This window comes from Diplotaxodon limnothrissa, linkage group LG7 (genome assembly GCF_057381915.1).
Source record: "Diplotaxodon limnothrissa isolate DT_005_m linkage group LG7, D_limnothrissa_male_GT1.1, whole genome shotgun sequence".
Taxonomy (NCBI): Eukaryota; Metazoa; Chordata; class Actinopteri; order Cichliformes; family Cichlidae; genus Diplotaxodon; species Diplotaxodon limnothrissa.
This window is the reverse complement of record NC_140602.1, coordinates 28,462,848-28,482,951: the sequence shown is the minus strand read 5'-3', so window position 1 is coordinate 28,482,951 and position 20,104 is coordinate 28,462,848. Positions and strand designations below refer to the sequence as shown.

The 20,104-nt window shown below is 38.6% G+C and overlaps 1 protein-coding gene across 1 annotated transcript in view; it reads left to right on the top strand.

Moving 5' to 3' along the window:
- Positions 1-15,995, top strand: part of cadps2 (Ca++-dependent secretion activator 2) — a 194,711-nt gene extending 178,716 nt beyond the window's left edge. Inside the window, exons 25-27 of the mRNA XM_085357839.1 lie at positions 5,025-5,132; positions 15,025-15,129; positions 15,777-15,995. Coding sequence (XP_085213965.1) covers positions 5,025-5,132; positions 15,025-15,129; positions 15,777-15,947 — 384 coding nt within the window. The 3' untranslated portion in view covers positions 15,948-15,995. The remainder of the gene's footprint in view (positions 1-5,024; positions 5,133-15,024; positions 15,130-15,776) is intronic.
- Positions 15,996-20,104: the final 4,109 nt, after the last annotated feature.

The window sequence follows — 20,104 nt, the reverse complement described above, 5'->3', positions numbered from 1 at the left end:
TATTTCAAAAAAGCTTACACAACTAGCCTCATTCATCTATTCACACAAGCACTTTCTTCTTTGCCATACAGGACATCCACCTGGAAAAAAATTAAATGAACCCAAGGCAGGAAATGGAACTGATATCATTGTGAAGTTACTTAATAATTTAATGCCCCATTACCCTGATAACAAAAGGCACCTCCTCCCTCTCCTCTCTTTAGACTTATACCTGCACTGATCAGTACCTGTACAGGAACATATCTTTATTTTAAAATGTTTTTTGTTGCTGTCAAATATTGATAAGTTAACAGACATCCATTATCTAGATGCAGAGAGGATTACTAGTGTTTAGGTAAAACTAAAGAAACAGTAAAGGAGATTGAGAGAGCAGAACGGGACAACAGTGACGAACTACTTGTATGTGCATTTTCCCTTTTTCTCTGTCTATCCTTTCTATTGCTCAACACGAGAGAATCTCTAATCTTGTTGGCTGGAACTGTGCCGACATCTGTGATCTGTCATGGTGCTTTGTCGCCTCGCCAGAACAAAAGAAAAAGAGGTGAATGACTGTGAAAAGCCTTAAGGGGAGGAAAGGGTAAGAGAAAATTGATGTCTCAAGTGACACCAGGGGCATTTACATGTAGCCAGTGACACACATACACACTCTTAAATGTTGTACCTCATACAGGAGAACTGTACTTTATACACTTTGAACCTGTCCATATATCTGTGGTTGTGTGGCAAATGTGCATAGATGTATAGGAACCTGACTGTTTTTCTTTCATACCTAAGTCCAGACTTTATGACCAACCTGAATATTATGCTTTTGGTCTATTATGAGTCTAAGCAGTTTTGACCCACCAAGGCATACTGGTACCAAATGGCACTTTCATAGATATAAGATATCTAAAGGTGCTGTTTGATATCTGAGACTAAGCCAATCAAGCCAATTCACGCCAATGTATGCAGCACTGAGTGGCCTTAATATGTGTTGTTATCAACAGATATTGTTATTCACCTCAAGAGAATGTATCTTCAAGTTCAAAGCGATGTTGCTCCTGGTTTTAACATTTCAACCTGCTTATGGAACTTTGCTGCACATAACATCTGTGCTAGTAAATGAACTGACCACCACACGTGCAGTAAATCCAGGCCTTGTCATGAGATCTCCAACTCACTACCTCCAGTGGAATTTCACTTGTAAAGTTAGGAACAGCACAGCAGCACGGTGGTTAGCACTGTTGCCGCACAGCAAGAAGGTCCTGAGTTCAATTCCACCATCAGGCCGGGGTCTTTCTGTGTGGAGTTTGCATGTTCTCCCCGTGTTTGCGTGGGTTCCCTCCGGGTACTCTGGCTTCCTCCCACTGTCCAAAGACATGCAGCTTGTGGGGATAGGTTAATTGATTAATCCAAATTGCCCATAGGTGTGAATGTGAATGTGAGTGTGAATGGTTGTCTGTCCCTGTGTGTTGGCCCTGTGACAGACTGGCGACCTGTCCAGGGTGTACCCCGCCTCTCGCCCTATGACAGCTGGGACAGGCTCCAGCGCCCCCCGCGACCCTGAAAAGGATAAGCGGAAGCGATTGGATGGATGGATGGATGGATGGATGGAAGTTAGGAACATTTTCTGACTGTAGGGTTCTGCTAAATCGACTGGTTTTATATAGTGTTTCTCTACCATACCTGAGGACTCAAAGGCTTTATACAATTTGCTTCAGTCATCTAGTCGCACCCATGAATACAAGCACCTTTTTCTGTGTAACTGCTTTCTGTGTAACATTCACACATTCATAGAGCATTTGTCTATATCTGGCATGCAGACTGGAGTAGATGACCTGTTCAACCTTCTGATATTCAGCCACGCCATCAATAGGATTGCTAGATTATTATTGCTATCTTGATAATATGGGTCAATCCATTTAAAACTGTAAATGACCAGAAACATCAAAGGGAAGAGATAACAAATGCACTGAAAGAGGATAGGGAGAATACTAAAGCTACTTAAAAACAGGCAAATTAGGGGAAGTGAATGCAGCTGGGGAACAACAAAGGAGCAAGTAATCAGGGAAATGATACAAGGGGAAGTCAAACTGAACTCAAGGCACGAATAACTATCAAAATAAAGCAGAAAATAAAACATGGTAAGTAAAAAATAATGTTTTTTTCCTGAAATGAAGGAACTTAATACAGGAGAACTGATAAACTATGAATCACCAGAAGACATTCAAAATAAAAAAAATATTACAGCATCAGTTAGAAGCATAAGTGACAAGTTAATACTGGTCAGTATGCATCCACTATAACATGTGCCTTGAAAAAGTTATGAATCTGAAAGTCGTAAGCAATTTTTGGGACCATAGAAAAGATGTTTTTGAGACTGAGATTGGAGATCATTGCTATTGTTCAGTCTTAGGATGATACTGCACTGTGCCAGAAGGAGAACTTAACCCTATCAGAGAAGAATTTCAAATATTCTTAAACAAGGCTCTGAATTTCAAAGTATCAAAAATGAGTTTATTAGAAAACAAATATTATCAAGAAAGAATGAACCTGGTATCAAAATGTAGTTAAAAAGGAGAACTTCAAGTGATTTAACTTATGTTAATAAGTCAACTACCCAGATGTTGTTATGATTCCTGCCACCTCCACCTCTCCAGTAGGGACGATGTAGGGTCATAAAATGGGACTGTGCATCAGAGAGCCAATGCTAAAAGACACATCAAAGGTAAAGGTGGGGATGCAAGTGATATCTGACAAAACTGCATTTCTGAACTGAAATCAACAAAAACCACAGAAACAGTTGCAAAAATAGTTTTGAAATATATTTGCATCAGCATGGGCATGACCTCAAAGTGTCTGCTTGTACACATCAGAGACGATACTCATCTGAGTATCATCTTTTACACTTACCTCCCCAGTCACTCTAGTGCCTTATGAGAATTATGACAGGGTTGTCAGTCAGTGGGCTTGGGTAACTTCTTCAGGATGATTATAACACTCCATTCTCTTCTTTTCATCACACACAACAGTCCCCCTGCAGCCATGTGACCCCACTTTAACCTCTTGTGTCTGCAGGTTTTCTTCTTCAGTAGTCTGTCTGAATTACAGCTAATCGTCTCTGACTGACCCCAGTCTGTCATTCTCTGATAGACCTTTGAAACAACTGCTGAGACAGTTTTTACCAGAAGACATTCAACTTACCAGAGAGGTCACATTATCTTCTTCTAAGAGTTACCGTCAAAGTTGAGAAGCTACAATAATCTAATGACTGCTTGATTTTTTTTCTCTCTTTGGAAAATCACTTGAACAATTAATTTGTCATTTAAGTAGTTGCCAATTAATTTACTGTCAGGCAACTATTTGACGAATAAGTTAATTATTTTAGCTTTGCTGCTCGGGTGTCTGTGTGGGCGCGTGTGTTTAAAAACAGGGATGTATGCTTCATTTGCATGGACCGATGCAGACAAATCACTAAATTGTAATGTCAGGCATAACCTTGGAGGCCCTCACAACTTTGCATATTTTAAAATTATTTGAGAGAACAGTGTGACCTTGTCTGGACTTTGTCCATATTGAGGCTCTTGAAACTTTGTGATATGATTTGATGACTTTTATGCTGTCTTTGATGAAATATTACAATTATAAATATTGAGTCCATATCCAACCTGCCTGTTGACTTTAAGTGAAATCCAGAAGGTTTCTAGTTTTCTTGTGCAGCACAGAAAACAGAATGACAAGTCTCCTCTTGGGCCTAATGCACGTCAGCTCAGAAAACATGGCTGTGAAAGATGTCGAGGCAATTACTATTGGCATTACAGGTGTAATATCTCTGGACAGCATGTCCAGGGCAGGATTTTTTTTTCCTTTTTATGATTGAAGCAGCAGGTAACAGTTCCTGAGTGAAAACAATTGTTAGGCTTTGCTTGTAATTGTTGCAGAGAAAATTATTTTAGTAAATCATACACTTTTTATTCACTTCAGAATAAAGAGTACAAGCAAGAGTTTCCAGAACATCTGCGTTTGTCCACTGTGTCAGCCGATCATTTGGAAAGGCACAGACGTATAGAAGTTTTAAATGTGAGAGAAAGACTTCTTGGCTAATGTCAACAGCAGCACAGATTTGTATTACTGAAAACCTGACAATCTAAATGTATTATTCCTGGAACGTCAGTAAGCTGTATTAGCCATTAGTAGTCAGAGTATCCAGGAGAACAGTGGGATGCATGTAGTAGTGCTATTTATTAAGTTAATTAAGGGAAAGTGTTCAGTCGGGTTCAAGTCTGTGCTCTGTCGGGGCCACTCAAGAACATTCACAGAGTGGTCCAGAACCCACTCCTTTATTATCTTGGCTGTGTGTGTAGAGTTGTTGACTTGTTGGAAAATGGTCTACAGACAGTAACTTGGTCTCCATGGCTTGGTTTGTCCTCTGACATGCACTGTTAGCTATGAGACTTTACATTGCCCGGTGTCCTATATGATATATAAGTGCCTATCCAAGTCATGTCCAGTCAACTGAATTTACTACTGGTGGAATTCCAGTAAAGTTGTAAAAACATCTGACAGATGATCAGTGGAAATGGGTATTGTGTGAAGAATGTTGTGGTCGGAAAAAAAAGAATTTAATCCATTACAAGAAAAAGACTGTAAGGTGACAAAATGTGGAACAATTGAAGTGGATGCACTGTGGATCCAAAGTGACCAAACAATCAAAAGATCAGTGCATCAAGGTTTATTCACTAAGAGTATTAGCTTGCATTGCTATTTGTTTTCACGCTGACAATAGTGTTTGGATGTGTGTTCCACCTCGCTGCATTAAACACTCTACATTTCAGAATGTGTGAAGACCTCATCATGCACAACCAGCCGAGTATCTGCAGATTGCAATCTACCATTATTTTTTGAGTTATTCACATTTAATGCCAGTTATGTCTCGTTACAACTTTGTGCTAAAAATACTTTTTGTAACATTGTTTGACATTGTATTTTCATGCTCTACCATCCATGAGTTGCCCTCAGGCCTGCCTTTGTCCTGTGTCCTGCAGAAACCAAGGATGGATCTGGCTGACACTTACACTAGTTTTGTACGACAGAACCAGGACATTCTGCACCGTGGTGTCAGTGATGAGCTCTACATTGAGACCGTATTTGATGTAAGTGCAAGTACTGTTTCCAGTTTGCTGAAATTATGCTCATATTCCTACGTTATTGTTATACATAACTTTCTTTGTTAATCTGTAATTCTGTGTGCAAAAGCCTAAAATAGCAAATTGGTCACGTAAGTACATGTAAAGAAATTCTTTTAAAAATTAGTTTTATTGTTGTGGTTTTTTGTTAGTTTTTCTTTCTTTTTCTTTTTCTTTTTACCAGGATCAGACAAATCCTCTTACTTTTTCTTCATTTAAAATCAAAATGCTCTTCTGAAAGAGTATGCTAAATGATGCAACAGTCATAGATCTATTTGCATGTGATGTAAAAATTATGTAAAAACATTTAAACTATAAATGTAGCTTTCTGTCTTGGGGACATAGTAAGTTAGGTCTAACATTCTCTTCACTATTTCACAGCCAACAGTTGTTTCAGCAAGAATGCTAACGCTTCAAGCAAATCAGCAATAATAAACACCACTCCAAGCCAACTTGACATTTACAAATTTGTTTAAATTGCATACATAGCACAAAATCATAGTGAAAGCAATATCTACAAACTTTACATTGTAAGGTCAATATCCAATAATATTCTCCAAAATTGAGCCCATTCCCTTTGGGCAAGCACTTTGTCATGTTTTAAGGTTTTAAAGGCTTTGTGTGCCATTCAGCTCTTTGCACACATGTTTCTGCTTCATGTCTCTGTTCTTTAAGCACATGCTTTACCTCTGCTGTTTTGCCTGTCTCTTAACTTTCTGTACATTCCTAAAGAAAAACAGGGTCAAGAGTGATGAATTTGTATCTTAAAAAAATCTATTTTTTATTTCTTTCAACAATTTCACTTGTGGGATCAATAAAGTATCCATCTTTCTATCATTTATGACACGTTTATTATAATAACAATTTTTCCCCTGGTGATATAAAATTAACATGTGATGTATTTCATTTTACCAGTGGCAGGAGCTGCAACTTTCAAAAAGCAAAAAACATTTGCATTAATGTATCCTCAATGTAAAGATGTAAATTTGGCTAGTTCCAAAAAAGGAAGAAAAAGTGTATGTATGTATACAAGCATGCATATGCATATATATATATATACACACACATACACACACACACACACACACACACACACACACACACACACACACACACACAAACGTAAACAAAACAGGCCCCAGTACCGAGCCTTGTGAGGCAATGTAATAAATGTTACTTCTGGTTTTCTAAATGTAAATGCATCTTTGTAGAGAAAAAAATGGAAAGCAGTTTTTGTTTGTTTGTTTTAAATAATGCCTCACTAACCTGACTGTGACTAAACAGGAACGTACTCATTAGAAATACTTGTAACTGCTGTGAATCCAATTTGACCACTAATTCTGGGGTTCTCAAAACATTTTATGCTCATCTTTCAAGTCAGTTTGTGGTTGATATTTTCTGTGCTTTATGTTGTTGTGTAAAATGTTTAATTACAGACAAAAAATGGATTTAATATGCACACATAAAGACATGCAAACCAAAAACCAAAAATAATTTTGAATAGTATCTGATCTGTTCATAGGAATCTTATATATACAGTAAATGCTTATAAAATCTCTACAAGCAGAGCTCACAGTCAGGTGTTTGCACACACTGATTCTCCTCTTTCGAAGCAGCAGCAGGTTGCTTAGTTCCGAAAACACTGACTGCTTCTGTTGACCTGTTTATCACTTAGAAAACATCAAGAGCTTTTGGCTTGCTCTGCTGGAGCCAAAAACACTTTCACATACCCAGCTATCCATCCGCCTAATCATCCCTCTATCCCACGCTGTCCGTTTTCATAACCTACCGCCCCCACTTGGATTTAGATTTTTAAGAATATTTTAGCAGAAAGTTGTCAAACACGCCTCAGCTCGCCATCATTAGTTAACGCGGCAACTCAGACATGGCAGTTCAGACCTTCATACACATTAGCGGCACGAAGCTGAGCGATGGATTTCTGCCACCCACCGCCTCCTCCGAGAGTTCAGAGTGTTGTGACTGAGGCTCGATCTGCACTGGACTGAATTTTGTGTGTGTGTGTGCGCGTTCGTGTTTGAAAAAGGGAGGTCGAGGAGAGTAAGTCTAATAGAGCTCAGAAGCACCCAGTCATGCGCCAAGAAGGAGGTGACAGCGGGGCCTTGAGGTTTCTCCACTCAGCCCTTCAACATGTATCTCACATACACACACACACACATATGTGCGCACATGCATTTTGTGTGTAAACAAAGAACCAAATCCTTTGTTCGACAGCAGCATCAGACCTCCTGCCAGCAGCAATATGGGTATGCGGTTTCCTTGTTTATATAGAGCTTTGTGAGTCAAAGGCAAATTTATTTACATTTGCCACACCTTTTAAACAAAAGCTTTGTCAACACTGATGGATTTAAAGAAGAGGAAGAAAAAGGCTATGAAAGCAAAGAACACCAAAATGAAAAGATGGGGAATCAACATGAACTGTAAACACACTTAACAGTTTTTTTCCCTTTTGCTTGTGCATGCAAACATCTGTGTTTTTGTGTACAAGTGCTCATCAGGGAGCATCTGTGTGCATCACACACACACACACACACACACACACACACACACACACACACACACACACACAGTTCTCTGTTCTCGACTTTAGGAGGGAACAACTGACAAACCAAGGACAAACCTGGATACAGTTAAAAATTTATCTCAAAACAGGCTTAATTCAACCTCAGATTTATCCTTCAAAACAAGATAAGATGTTTGAGATTCTTTCTTTTCCCCTTATTTCTGACATTAGTTTCAGTTCAGAAAGAAAACAAAATATTAGATCATTTAATTCTTATGTGAGAAAACATAACATATATTTGTTAAGGAAAAAAGCAGAACTCAACAATTGAAACAAAAAATAGACCCAGAAATAAAACATCTCCGGCATTTTATATACAGGAGTTTACAACTTTATAACCGAGGAACATTTATTGTGCAAAAGTGTGAATATATCTCAAATGTTCAAATCTTTTTGGCACCAGAGAAGCATACACCCATTTCTTCACATAATTTTTACAAGACCAATGCATACCTACTCGTTCCCCTATCCTTCCTGTGCTTATTCCCTCCATCTGTTTTCACTCTTATCCTCTAATCATCTCAATTAAGGACCTTCTTCATTCTCAATTTCCATGATGGTTAATGCGGTTTGCAAGGAAACCAGCAGGCAGCTGATTACTCACTCTAGAAACTCGCCTCCCAGACACTCAAATATACGTTTCCTTGAATGGAGGAGGAGCAGAAAATCAGAGGGTGTCATGCAGTAATTTGAAAATCCTCAAGCATTTGTTAATAATGAGTACAAGGCTGATTAGGATACTATGTGAACTGCAGCATTTAAAAAAGATTGTGAAGGAAAAGGAGGAAGAGAAAATAATAGCAGGATAGAGAATGTGTAAAAAGTATGACAGCAAATTTTAGGAATCACATAGGAGCTGTCAGAGACGGCATAAGGACACAAGCAGACGCACATAAATGAGTTGATGCAAACTAAACTGAAGAATGATGTGCTACAATTTAGGTTAAAAAAACACATGCTTGCAACATTTTTTTAAATTTAATTAGTCCAGAATAATAGAGGAAAAAACAGCGTAAATAGTCTGAGCTGCAGAGAATAAGCCAACAGGAATTGCAAATTATTGCAAATGCATTTAGCTGTGAGGCAAAGCAGCCATACATCAGTGGTGTGCAGATGTGTGTTAACATGTTAGCAGTCACCAGCAGCACGCGGTGACTTTTACAGAAAGGCAGTCAGCACATATAAAACTGTATTTTTGGAAAATTGTGCATAAAGTAAAAGTAATTCAATTAATCAATTTTGTTCAGCATCATATTCTATAAATCACACGTTTGTACCACAAATCTATGAAAAAAATCTGATGTTCACGAGCTCAGAAACATGGGCCTTTTTATATATTATATTGTATATTAGTAACAAAAACTCCGCTGAATTAAAAGGCTTGAGCAGTATGTACCATAGTTAACTATTAATATCTACAGGGAGAATTATGAATGAAAAATTCATCTCCTCATGCTAATTTGTGTCCATGGGGTCTCATTTGTCAGAAGTTTGATTCTAATTATTAACTCGATGCTGTAAAATCGGGGTACAGTCGTTCATCACAGCTTGGATGGCAGCAGCAGTCACGGAAAAACTTGCCTCTGTTTGGGAAGCGCAGATACAGCAGTGATTCTGAGAGGAGGCCCACAGTTTATTTTCCAAAACCAGGACTGGGCTGTTTCAAACTGACAGCGAAAAATGTTTTGCAGTAAACTGGACTAATCAACAGAAGAACCTCAGGCACCGTTGCACTTTTCTGGTAAGTTAAATGTGTGTTTGGGAACTAATCATTAATTAATGTGCTACAGCTAATTAGCTGAGACCATTGTCGGCTGTTGGGGAAAGCCGTGTTCAGTTATTGAATTTGTGCAAACAGTTGCATGTTTCTCTCTCCACATCTGTAAGAACAGTGACACCAGATTTGTTTTTTAAGTGTGGACTTCAGCAACCCGTTATTAATGGTGGATTTAATTAATGCAGGTTTAACAGAAGATGAATTACTGAGAGAATTTAAGATATTCTCACTGCATTCAGCGTTCAGCCTGTAATATCAGTTCTTGCTGATATCCGGTCAAAAACAGCAGATGTCTACAAAATAAAAGAAACAGGATTGCATGGGCTCAAATTGTGGCCATAAATATTTTGTATTTGTAAATCAGAGTGCGTAGTTGTGAACTGAGTTTTGTAACGTTGTAAACCAAAATATCAGAAAAATGTATGCTCAGTAAAGCACCCCTCCGACAGCCAAACCCATGTGTTCTCTGATTGGATTGTTAAATTTGTGATTGACATGACATTGACCAATTAGCTGAAAGGAAGAAAAATTGGGTCAAAATTCATACTTGTGAGTTCAAACTCACACACAGCCAGGGAACTTTAGCGCAGAGTTTCACACGTAGTTTTTGCTTTGTATCTGTAACCAGACCTTAACAAAAAAAAGGTGTCTTGTCTAAATAATTTTTTACAAACAAATCTTTTTTACACACAAATTCTCATCTATAGATGCACAAACATAAAATTTTCATGTATTTTGGTTTACAAGGTTACAAAGCTCACAACTCTCACAACAACGCATTTGATTTACAACTACAAAATATTTATGACCACAATTTGAGCCCATACGATTGAAATAACCAAATCTAGCATTTATGTGCTAATGCCAAATGGTAGCATTTGGCATGTTAAGTCCAAATTTGTTTCATTTTTCCATTAAATTTTTAGCACTGACTCTTTGCATTTATCTATGCATTTGATACAGAGTTTGTTTTAAGTACTCTGGTTAAAACGCGATCTGAATTATTCTTATTGAGGTTCTAATTTGAGTTCACCAAGTTACATGTGCAGTACTCTGCACAGCTTACTTCCTTTGGCAGAAATAATATGAAGCATTAATGTATGTTGTCCAGTACTGAGGCAGCTGATCAGAACACCGCTGATCATGCCTCCTATGTTATGTTTGTGTTCCTGCAGTAGCACGACTGAAACTGACTGGAAACCTGCGACATCATCTTTGTCGATCTCAATTTAAAAAAAGTAGCAGCGAGTCAAAGGTAAAATATTATATTGTATAATTAATATATTGTATTGTTCTACTGTTATGCTGATGTCAGCACATCAATAGAACAATTAAACTGAAGAATGGTAAGGGAAGATTCCGAGGTGCATCAAAACAAGGTTTCAGCTTCAAGGGATAAACTTTAGAGTTGACAGTTTGTGATTATTTATTTCTCTTTGTGATTACAGGACTTGCACACTTGGATTCACACCTTGTGACAACAGAGAAATCATCCTATATTCCCACTCTTAATGCTGCATACGTATTCAATATTAGAGTAAATTTTAAATTGATCCAAAATTCAATGATGAAAAAGTATAAAGACTAAATTACCTTATTGTGCAATGTGGTCGCACAAAAGACAGACATCCATGTAAGTATAAAGAAGCATAAAAAAGTAACTCAGTTTGGTGTTTAGGAAAGCTGCTCATCTCGCCAAATTACAAGGCAACTATTGTTGTAATTAGGTGCTGTCTAAGTAAAACTGAACTGAATGTAGTAAGCTGCATGAAGAGGGCACGACATTTTCTCTGACAGAATTAAATAAAACCTGATTAAAGATAAAAGGTCTTCAATTGTATTTTCAACTGAAAACTTTAATCTGTAATTCTTTCATTCTGTGTTTTGCTAATAGTGTATTATTTCCCATGAGTGTGAGTCTTATGTTAAAATCTAAAAATGACAACATTTAATTTCTAGATAATTCTGATATTTGCAGTAACTCTGGGCCTCAGTGTAAGCGTGCAGCTGATTTCATCTGTCCTAAATATGATAACAAAAACTAAGGAGGGCTGAATCATTCAAACATATAGACTAGGAGTGTAACACAGGTGTGTAGCATCGCTAACTAGCTAGCAACAAACCTGTAGCAAAGTGTGTAAGCTTTTTATCTAACTTTTGGCCCTCTCAATGGTGAGACCAAAAAAATCATTTGCTTGAGCTGCCAGTTAAGGTGGTTGAGACATCCATGACATGTTATCGATGAAGTGGCTCAGGGATGGAGGAGAACCCTAGGCAGGCCCTCGACCTACTGGAGAAATCTCGGTTACCTCAGTAATGCCTTGGGTACCCCCTTGGAAGAGCTGGAGCTGGGGGTTGGAGGTTCGGAGGTCTGAGCATCTTTGCCTAGCTTGCTACCGACATGACCATTCTTCCAGAACCGCTTGTAAGGTCAGAAAGTGATATTGCACAAAAAGGCCTGACTGTGCTCTAATTTATCTCAAAGGTATTGTCCAAAAGTGGTGTTCAGGCCAGTCAAGTTTTCGCATGTTAAACTCACTCATCCATGGTCTTTACAACATTGTTTTGTGAACTGGTGCGCAGTCATGTTAGAACAGATGGAGGCCATCCAAACTGTTCCCACAAAGTTGGAAACATGAAATTGTCAAAAAGTTCTTGGTATGTTGAATCCTTAAGAGTTCATTTCACTGGAACTAAAGTGCCGAGCCCGACTCCTGATTATTAGTTGTTTCAAAACCTTCACAAGTTTTAAATTTGCAGCCAATCGCAGAGCCAGCCAGCCAGCCTTCATTCAGTCTGTTGGTGTCACCAGCACCAATGCTGCTCCCCAAGAAGAACCGTCATCATCTAGTCCAACAGTAATGTATACAGCAGTGCAAAATTTAGTTCTCATTTGATCAGCTTACAGTTATTTTTAAAAATTATTTAAAGATAAATTATTTTAAAAATAACTATTTAGGTCTCCCATCTTCTTGTGGTAAATCGATTGGTTCTCGTACAGTGCTTTTCTACTCCACTGCAGCACAATTTGGCAAGCTCATTTTTGCAATGTAAAATTCTTGATTAAATAAGAAGTTAATTTTCTTTTAAAAGCATATAATTTTTCACCATTTGATTACTTTCCAGATGAAAAGATAAGACTTTTAAAGAGAGAAAATGCTTTAATGCAGCCTGGGCAGAAAAATAATCAAATCAGGAACGGTGACTGAACTTAAACCCTAATTTTTAAGTTTGTATTTTGTTGCATTTCCTCGAGGCTAAGCTACTTAGACTGAGTGAAAAACGTATTACTTTGGTATAATTGGGAGCCAGGATGTAGGAGGTTACAGGTTGCTTTCACAATAGAATGAATCAAATATTTGCATGACAGCTGCGTAATCATGGATGTGTTTTGGCTTTTGTCAAGTGTGTGAAAAACCTTTGGACTGTTTTTCTCTCTTAAATGGGAAGGTAATTACAGTCCTTGCCATTGTATAGAATTAAGTCAGCGGTGATCTCTCAGAGCAGATCTGAATATACGGGTCATTACTGTGTCAGAGCAATTTCCGCAAGTATTCTTGTAAGACTGGTAACCACCCAGTGTGTGCATTTTACCAGCAGCATTTTGAATGTTTCTGTAAGTGAGGATTGCTCTTTAGGTGAGAAAAGGTGTGTTTGATTTTCCTGCAGCTGTGGCTTGTTGGTGGAAGGTGTGAAGGAAGATCATTTAATGAACATTACAAAGAAGGAACCTGATTTTTTTCCAACTCTTTGAAGTTCAAAGCAGAGCCCTGAACTCTGTCCTCGTATTCAGGACTTCACCAGTAAATTGGTGCCTTTGAATAAATAAATGTTTTACCCTCTTTGAGTTTTGCACTTTTGTTAGCACATGTCCTTTGACCTTACATTGTGGTGTTGCTAGCTGAATTAAAGCAAGGCATTTTAGATCTGTCAACAAGCAAACGGCTAACACGTAAACTAATCTGAAGGTGAACACACAGGTATGAAAACCATAAACTGTTCTTGTTCAGAGTATCTGTAGCTAAATTAACATAGTATAGTTTTTATTAGTATCTTTTCAGGGGTTTGGCTGCAACTGAAAAGAAAAATGTTTAAAGATGCTCCTCAGAGTATTTTCTTGGCCTTATTGACTTCAAAAACAGACTTGAAAAAGCTTTCTCCAGGAATGTGCTCTACCAGTCAAAGGTCACTTTATACATACTACAAAATCCAGTACACAGATCTTCACATGGTTTATTCATTTTAATGCTGCAAAGTCATGTACGTTTGCAGTGACTTTGTAAAATGTTGCATGTTTTATAAAGTCCTGTGCGTGTTTGTACATTGACCTACAAAAAATACAAGGAATTACAATAGTTCAATTGTGAAGAAACAAAGGCATGAATAATCATTTCTAATTCCGATTCAGTAGAAAGCAGGTGAGAGAGAGCCTGGAGGTGCCTGAGATGGAGGTATTCTCTGGAGAGAAGAGGAATAAAAATCAGTAGGAGCAAGGCAGAATACATGTGTATGAATAAAAAGGAGATAGTTGGACAGGTGAACATGCAAAGAGTCGATATAGTGAAGGCAGGTGAGTTTAAACATTTGAGGTCAACCTTCCAAAGCAAGGGGCAGTACACAAGAGATGAACAGGAGATTCCAGGCAGGGTGGAACAGGTGGAGACTTACAAGATGGTAGTGAGACCTGCTATGATCTGTGGTTTGAAAATGGTGGTGACACTAACAAAAAGCTAGGAGACAGAGCTGGAGGTGGTAGAGCTGAAAATGTCAAGGTTTTCCTTGGAAGTGGTCAGCATAGAAGGGATTAGAAATGAATACATCAGAGGAACGGCCTGAGGTTGAGCAAAATTCGAAAGGTAAGGCTGAGATGGTTTGGACATTTGCAGAAAAGGGATGATGGATATATTGAACAAAGGATGCTAAATATGGAGCTGCCAAGCAGGAGATGGAGAAGAAGAAAACCACACAGAAGATTGATGGTTGTAGTGAATGATATGAAGAGGACTAGTGTGACAGAGCAGGATACTAGTGATAGGGTGAAATGGAGTCACCCCTATCAAGTCAGGCAATAACACTGAGGTAGTCATCTGATCTCAACCTAATATAGTATGTGTTTTGGTTGTTAAATACAAAAACTTGTGTTGTTCATCAGGTCTGGACTTCATGCACTCATAGAAAGCAAACGATTTTGATCCAATTTATTTAAAATTTTTCAATTACTTTTGAATCTCTGACGATCAGCACTTTGTAGAAAAATGGCTGTAATTTCTAAATACTCAAATCAATGCTTATTTTAGCCCCCTTGAAACAAAGCATTTCTGCATTTCAAAAACATCCTGATTGATTGATTTAAAATCTACTTTTGTCATTGTCCGGTGTTGAAGCAGCCAAACTGATAAATATTTAGAGCTGATAGTTTGGGCCTTCGACTTATCCCTAGCTATTGTTTTCTCTTCTCATAATTATCTTTGTCCTGTTTGGTTTGTTTCTGTTTCTTATAGCAATGGTACACTGACTCCATGAGGGCGATATGTGTTTGGCTCACTGACAGACTGGACCTGCAGCTGCACATGTATCAGCTGAAAACACTCATCAACATTGTTAAGGTAAATAAACGTGAAGTATGTAAGAGAGACCAAGCCTAACCATTTGATAGACAAAGAAGTCCATTTTTCCAAAAGGGATTGTTTGTCATTCAAAATGACCTATTGCGTTCAGCTACCACATTTTAAGCCATCTTTTCTTTTTAAAAAAAAAATGGAGTGAATCACCCGAGACTGGCTCCATTCAATTAAAGGAACATCTTAGAATCTGGCTTATTTGTGCAAAAAGAGTCAGATCTGACAAAAAGGGAAAGGAAGAAATAATAAAGACATTGACGTGTCCTTGTAAGTAGCAGTGTGAAGAGGCGGGGAGACGTGAAGGAAAAAAAATGCTCAACTGTGGGCTGTTGTTGCTTCCAGCTCTCTTTGTCTTTTCATTGGTTGCTAATATACAGAGTTTAACTTGAAAGCAATGAGACAATGAATTATAATAGCCCTCATGTAAGGTGCAAACATTATTCCTTGCATGCTATCGTCTGTCGCCCTGGTATGGCACATAAAAGACTGCACGTCCTTGGGCCTCAGTCTTCCTGTTTTTGTCCTTTCGAACAGTGAATGGCACACACCTTATCCTGCTTAATACATTCCAGAGATGGTTTCTGAATTTTTTTTCTATTCCTTCTCTTTTTATCTTCTTCTCACCTCAACAGAAGACCTATCATGACTTCAGGTTGCAGGGAGTCCAGGACAGCACACTGAACATCAAAAGCTATGAAACCATCTACAACAGGCTGACGATGGAGGAGGCTACTGTGGCTGTCAAGGCAGGTGATGGCCTACGGGGCATCAGCACGAGAGACAGTGACGTAGAGGATGACTAAACACACATCTGCACACAACCGGTTACTGCTTGATTATCACCCTTTGTAATGGACATTCAATTGCAGTCTGTGACACACTACTACGCTTCACTAAGTAGTTCACACAAAGCTGAAAGAATAGTTAACAGATTTTTTTTTTCTTGTACTGTGGCTGAAATATTGCTGTGGTGTTTCAACAAAGACAAGTTATCAATTAGTGCTAGATTGCATTGGCCAGAGAGATGCTCTATTCTGCTGTAGTTGTTTTGCTAACAGCTCATCAACAACTGTTGACGCTCTTGGCATTCAGAAACCTCTAAGTTTTGGTTGTACATCTCCATGGTATTTTTTCCACTGTTTCAGTTCTTGTCTGATTTACAATTATATACAATTTATTTCTATAACATAGTGATGCACAACATGTGCACATATGTTAGAATTCTTGAAATCAGTAAATAAAAAGACATAAATCTAAAGTAAATGTAGTGAGATGCAGTATTTTTTTCTGAAATGTAATAAGGTACAAAAGGGGTCAAATGGGTCAAAAATTAGATGTACAAATAGACTCAAGGACAGCTGGAGTTTTCAATGGTGGTTTGAGGGAAAGTATCTCAAAATTTTTAATCCTTTTGAGTCACACCAGTTGATAACGTACCAAACTTTCTATATTAATAATTTGCAAATTTGGCATATGGAGGGGAGGGCTAAACACAAAAAATACCTAATGAGAGCTTATCATTTCCTTATAGCTAAAAATTGGTTACTGATTCCCCCGTTTCCACTACATAGCCAAGTTTGAAACTATGGAGCTTTTTAGCCACTACTGATGAACCATCCTGGTAGGTATAGTTCACTGCAGGTAGCTGTACTATATAGTGTTTATATGTAATATAGAGTTTACACACATTCACACAAATATGCAATATGAGATGCTATGAGTGTTTTCCAGTCCACCTCATGATAGAGCTAACAACACAATAACCAGTCGTAGTAAAGGAGGTGAGTAGTCTTACTTCATTATAGGGGTGACTGTAGGCAAGGAGGTACAGTCACCCAATTGGAAGTATGGTGGTTCCATCCCTGGCTACTCTAGCCCAGCGGTCCCCAACCCCCGGGCCTCGGACCGGTACCGGTCCGTGAGTCGTTTGGTACCGGGCCACGAGAGTTGAGGCTCAGGTGTGAAATGTATAGTTTTCAGGGTTTTTATCGGTTTTCAGCGTTATTTTTGTTATCGTTTTTATCCTTTTATCGGTTTTCCTGGGTCTTTTCACGTGTGTTATGAATAAATCTTCTTTTTTTTCTGTACCGGTACTAGTTTTATTTTGTTGTATTTATCCGCGACACCTTAAAGGCCGTTCCGTGAAAATATTGTTGGGCATAAACCGGTCCGTGGCGCAAAAAAGGTTGGGGACCGCTGCTCTAGCCTACATGCCAAAGTATCCTTGGGCAAGATACTCAACCCCAAGGTGCTCTCCGATTTTGGTCATCAGAGTATGAATGTGTGTGAATGATAGACAGAGCGCACTAATGCATTAGATGTGACTATCAGTGTTTCCCAGATTCTCTGCGGTTTGATTTATGGACATACAGCCATGCTCTGGTGCAACTTTGTATAGTAAAGCTTAGCAATTGGAGGCGCTTTCTATTATGTCTTTGCTCACAGCTGTAGCCTAACGTTGGAAATGCCCTGTACCCCAGATTAAAACAAAATGTTTGCTAGTTATTTATTCCCTTCAGCCATTTGCTGCATTATACAGTACATCCTATAATGATTCTACTTACATGTAAAAATTGCTAAGCTAATAGCTCATTTCTCCCTTCATGGTAAGTGAATGGACACATTCAACTGGTACTGAAGTAATGCATTTTTAGGGGTGTGGCTACATGTAGATGCTGACAAAGGCACATGTAGCTCGTCTTTGCTTAGGTTTCACATCAGCAAATTTAAGTTACTGATGTCTTGATGCATCATCCAGGTAAGGAAAACCGCAAAAGTTGTTTCTGTTCATCTGGACGTAGCGTTTGTAGTTGAAGATTTCATCACTCATCTAAGTGACTTCTTCAGTCTCAGCTGAATGCAGCTTTCCCCAACCTTATAAACAGTACATTTAGATAATGACTGAAACTGATCAGTGGATGTTGATCAATGGTTATGGCAATTTGTATATTAATGGTCAAGAAACTGATTTCACAGCCCAGTTTTCATCAGTAGGGTTTCAGTGGACCACTGAAATGACAATTGAACATTAACTCTCAAGTGATCAAGCTACTTAAGACTAAAATGATCAAATGGGGTCATTTCATCATTGGGAAGGTCAATTGTGTCCAAGTTTCAACCACCAGGTGATCTTGCAGCATTTTGAGGTAGTCCTTCTTGTTCCATCCGCTTTGTGCACCAGTGCCATTGTACCAGTACCACTGGCTGCAGAATAGCCCCAGAATAATGGCATGCTTCAATGCCATCATACTCTTTAGCCCCAGAGCATGCTTGACAGTTAATACAGTATATTTAATTTTGAAAGCCTCACAGTTACTCCTCCAAGTATACCTGTTATCGTTCATATCATTGTGGCCAAATAGCTCTATTTGTTTCGTCTGGCCATAAACCTTTCTCCAAAAGGCATTTGGGTTGTGCATGTGGGCAGCTGTGAATTTTAGCAAATTCCAACTGTATATTTAACGTAGCTTTCCATTGTCCTTGCCACACCAGTGAGCCAATTCCTGTTTAAAAAACAAAACAATATCATACATAATAATTTCCATGCTTAAATGCTTATAAATTATGTTGTGCAATTTAAAATGTGATTTGTAGTCATCCTTCAAGAGCCAAGCTTCAATGTTTAAAGTTTATGTCAGAAGCTCTGCTACATACTGATTTCAGTGTATTCTTCAGATCAAATGTTTGCAATAATCTGCCAGTTAATTTAACCCTCTGATCATGTTTGTGTCGGTCCTAGTCCTGGGTCTTTTACCCAGCGGTTTGAATTTTAAGATATTTCGAGTTTTTACTGTGAGCTCATGATTTGCTCTTTTGGATGTTGAGACCTAACTTATATCATAGCTCTTCATCTCTGTATCTACACAGAGTTCCAAATTATTATGCAAATTGTGTTTAAGTGTCATAAAGATTAAATAAGTTGTTTTTCAATTAAACTCATGGATGGAATTGTGTCTCAGGGATTTGTGGATCACTGAATTAATCTCGGAGACCTGTGATCATGAGTTTGACGGGTGAGCTCAATTAAAGGAAAAACCACTAAAGAAGGATGTTCCACATTATTAAGCAGACCACCATTTTCAAGCAATATAGGAAGGAAAAAGGATCTCTCTGCTGTTGCATGAAATAGTTGAATGCCTTGGACACATAATGAAAACCTTAGATATTTCACAAAAATTTAAGCATGATCACCATAATGTTAAGAGATTTGTGGCTGAGTCAGAGCACACACGGGTTCATGCAGATAAAGGCACAATGAGGAAGGTTTCTGCCAGACAAATACTTCAGATTAAGAGCAGCTGCTAAAAGGCCATTACAAAGCAGCAAACACATATTTGAATCTGCTGGTGCCTCTGGAGCCCTGCAAACATCAAGGTGTAGGATCCTCCAGAGACTTGCAGTTGTGCATAAACCACCCCTAACTAATGCTCACAAGCAGAAACAGCTGCAGTGGGCCCAGAACTACATGAAGACTAATTTTCAAACATTCTTGTTAACTGATGAGTGCCGTGCAACCCTGGATGGTCAAGATGGATGCAGTGGTGGATGGTTGGTGGACAGCCACCATGTCCCAACAAAGCTGCATCGTCAGCAAAGAGGGGGTGGAGTCATTTTTTGAGCCGGAATCACAGAGAGAGAGCTGGTCGGCTCCTTTAGGGTCCCTGAAGGTGTCAAAAGGACCTCTGCAAAGTATGTGGAGTTTCTGACTGACCACTTTCTTCCATGGTAGAAAGAGAAGAACTGTGCCTTCTGCAACAAAATCACCTACATGCAAGACAGTGTCAAATGTCATGCTGCAAGGAATACCTGTGCATCATTGGCTGCTATCAGCATAAAAGGAGAGGAACTCATGGTGTGTTCCCCATTCTTCCCTGACTTCAATGCTCTTAAGAACCTTTGGAGCATCCTCAAACAAAAAAATATGAGGGTGGGAGGCAGTTCACATCCAGACAGCAGCTCT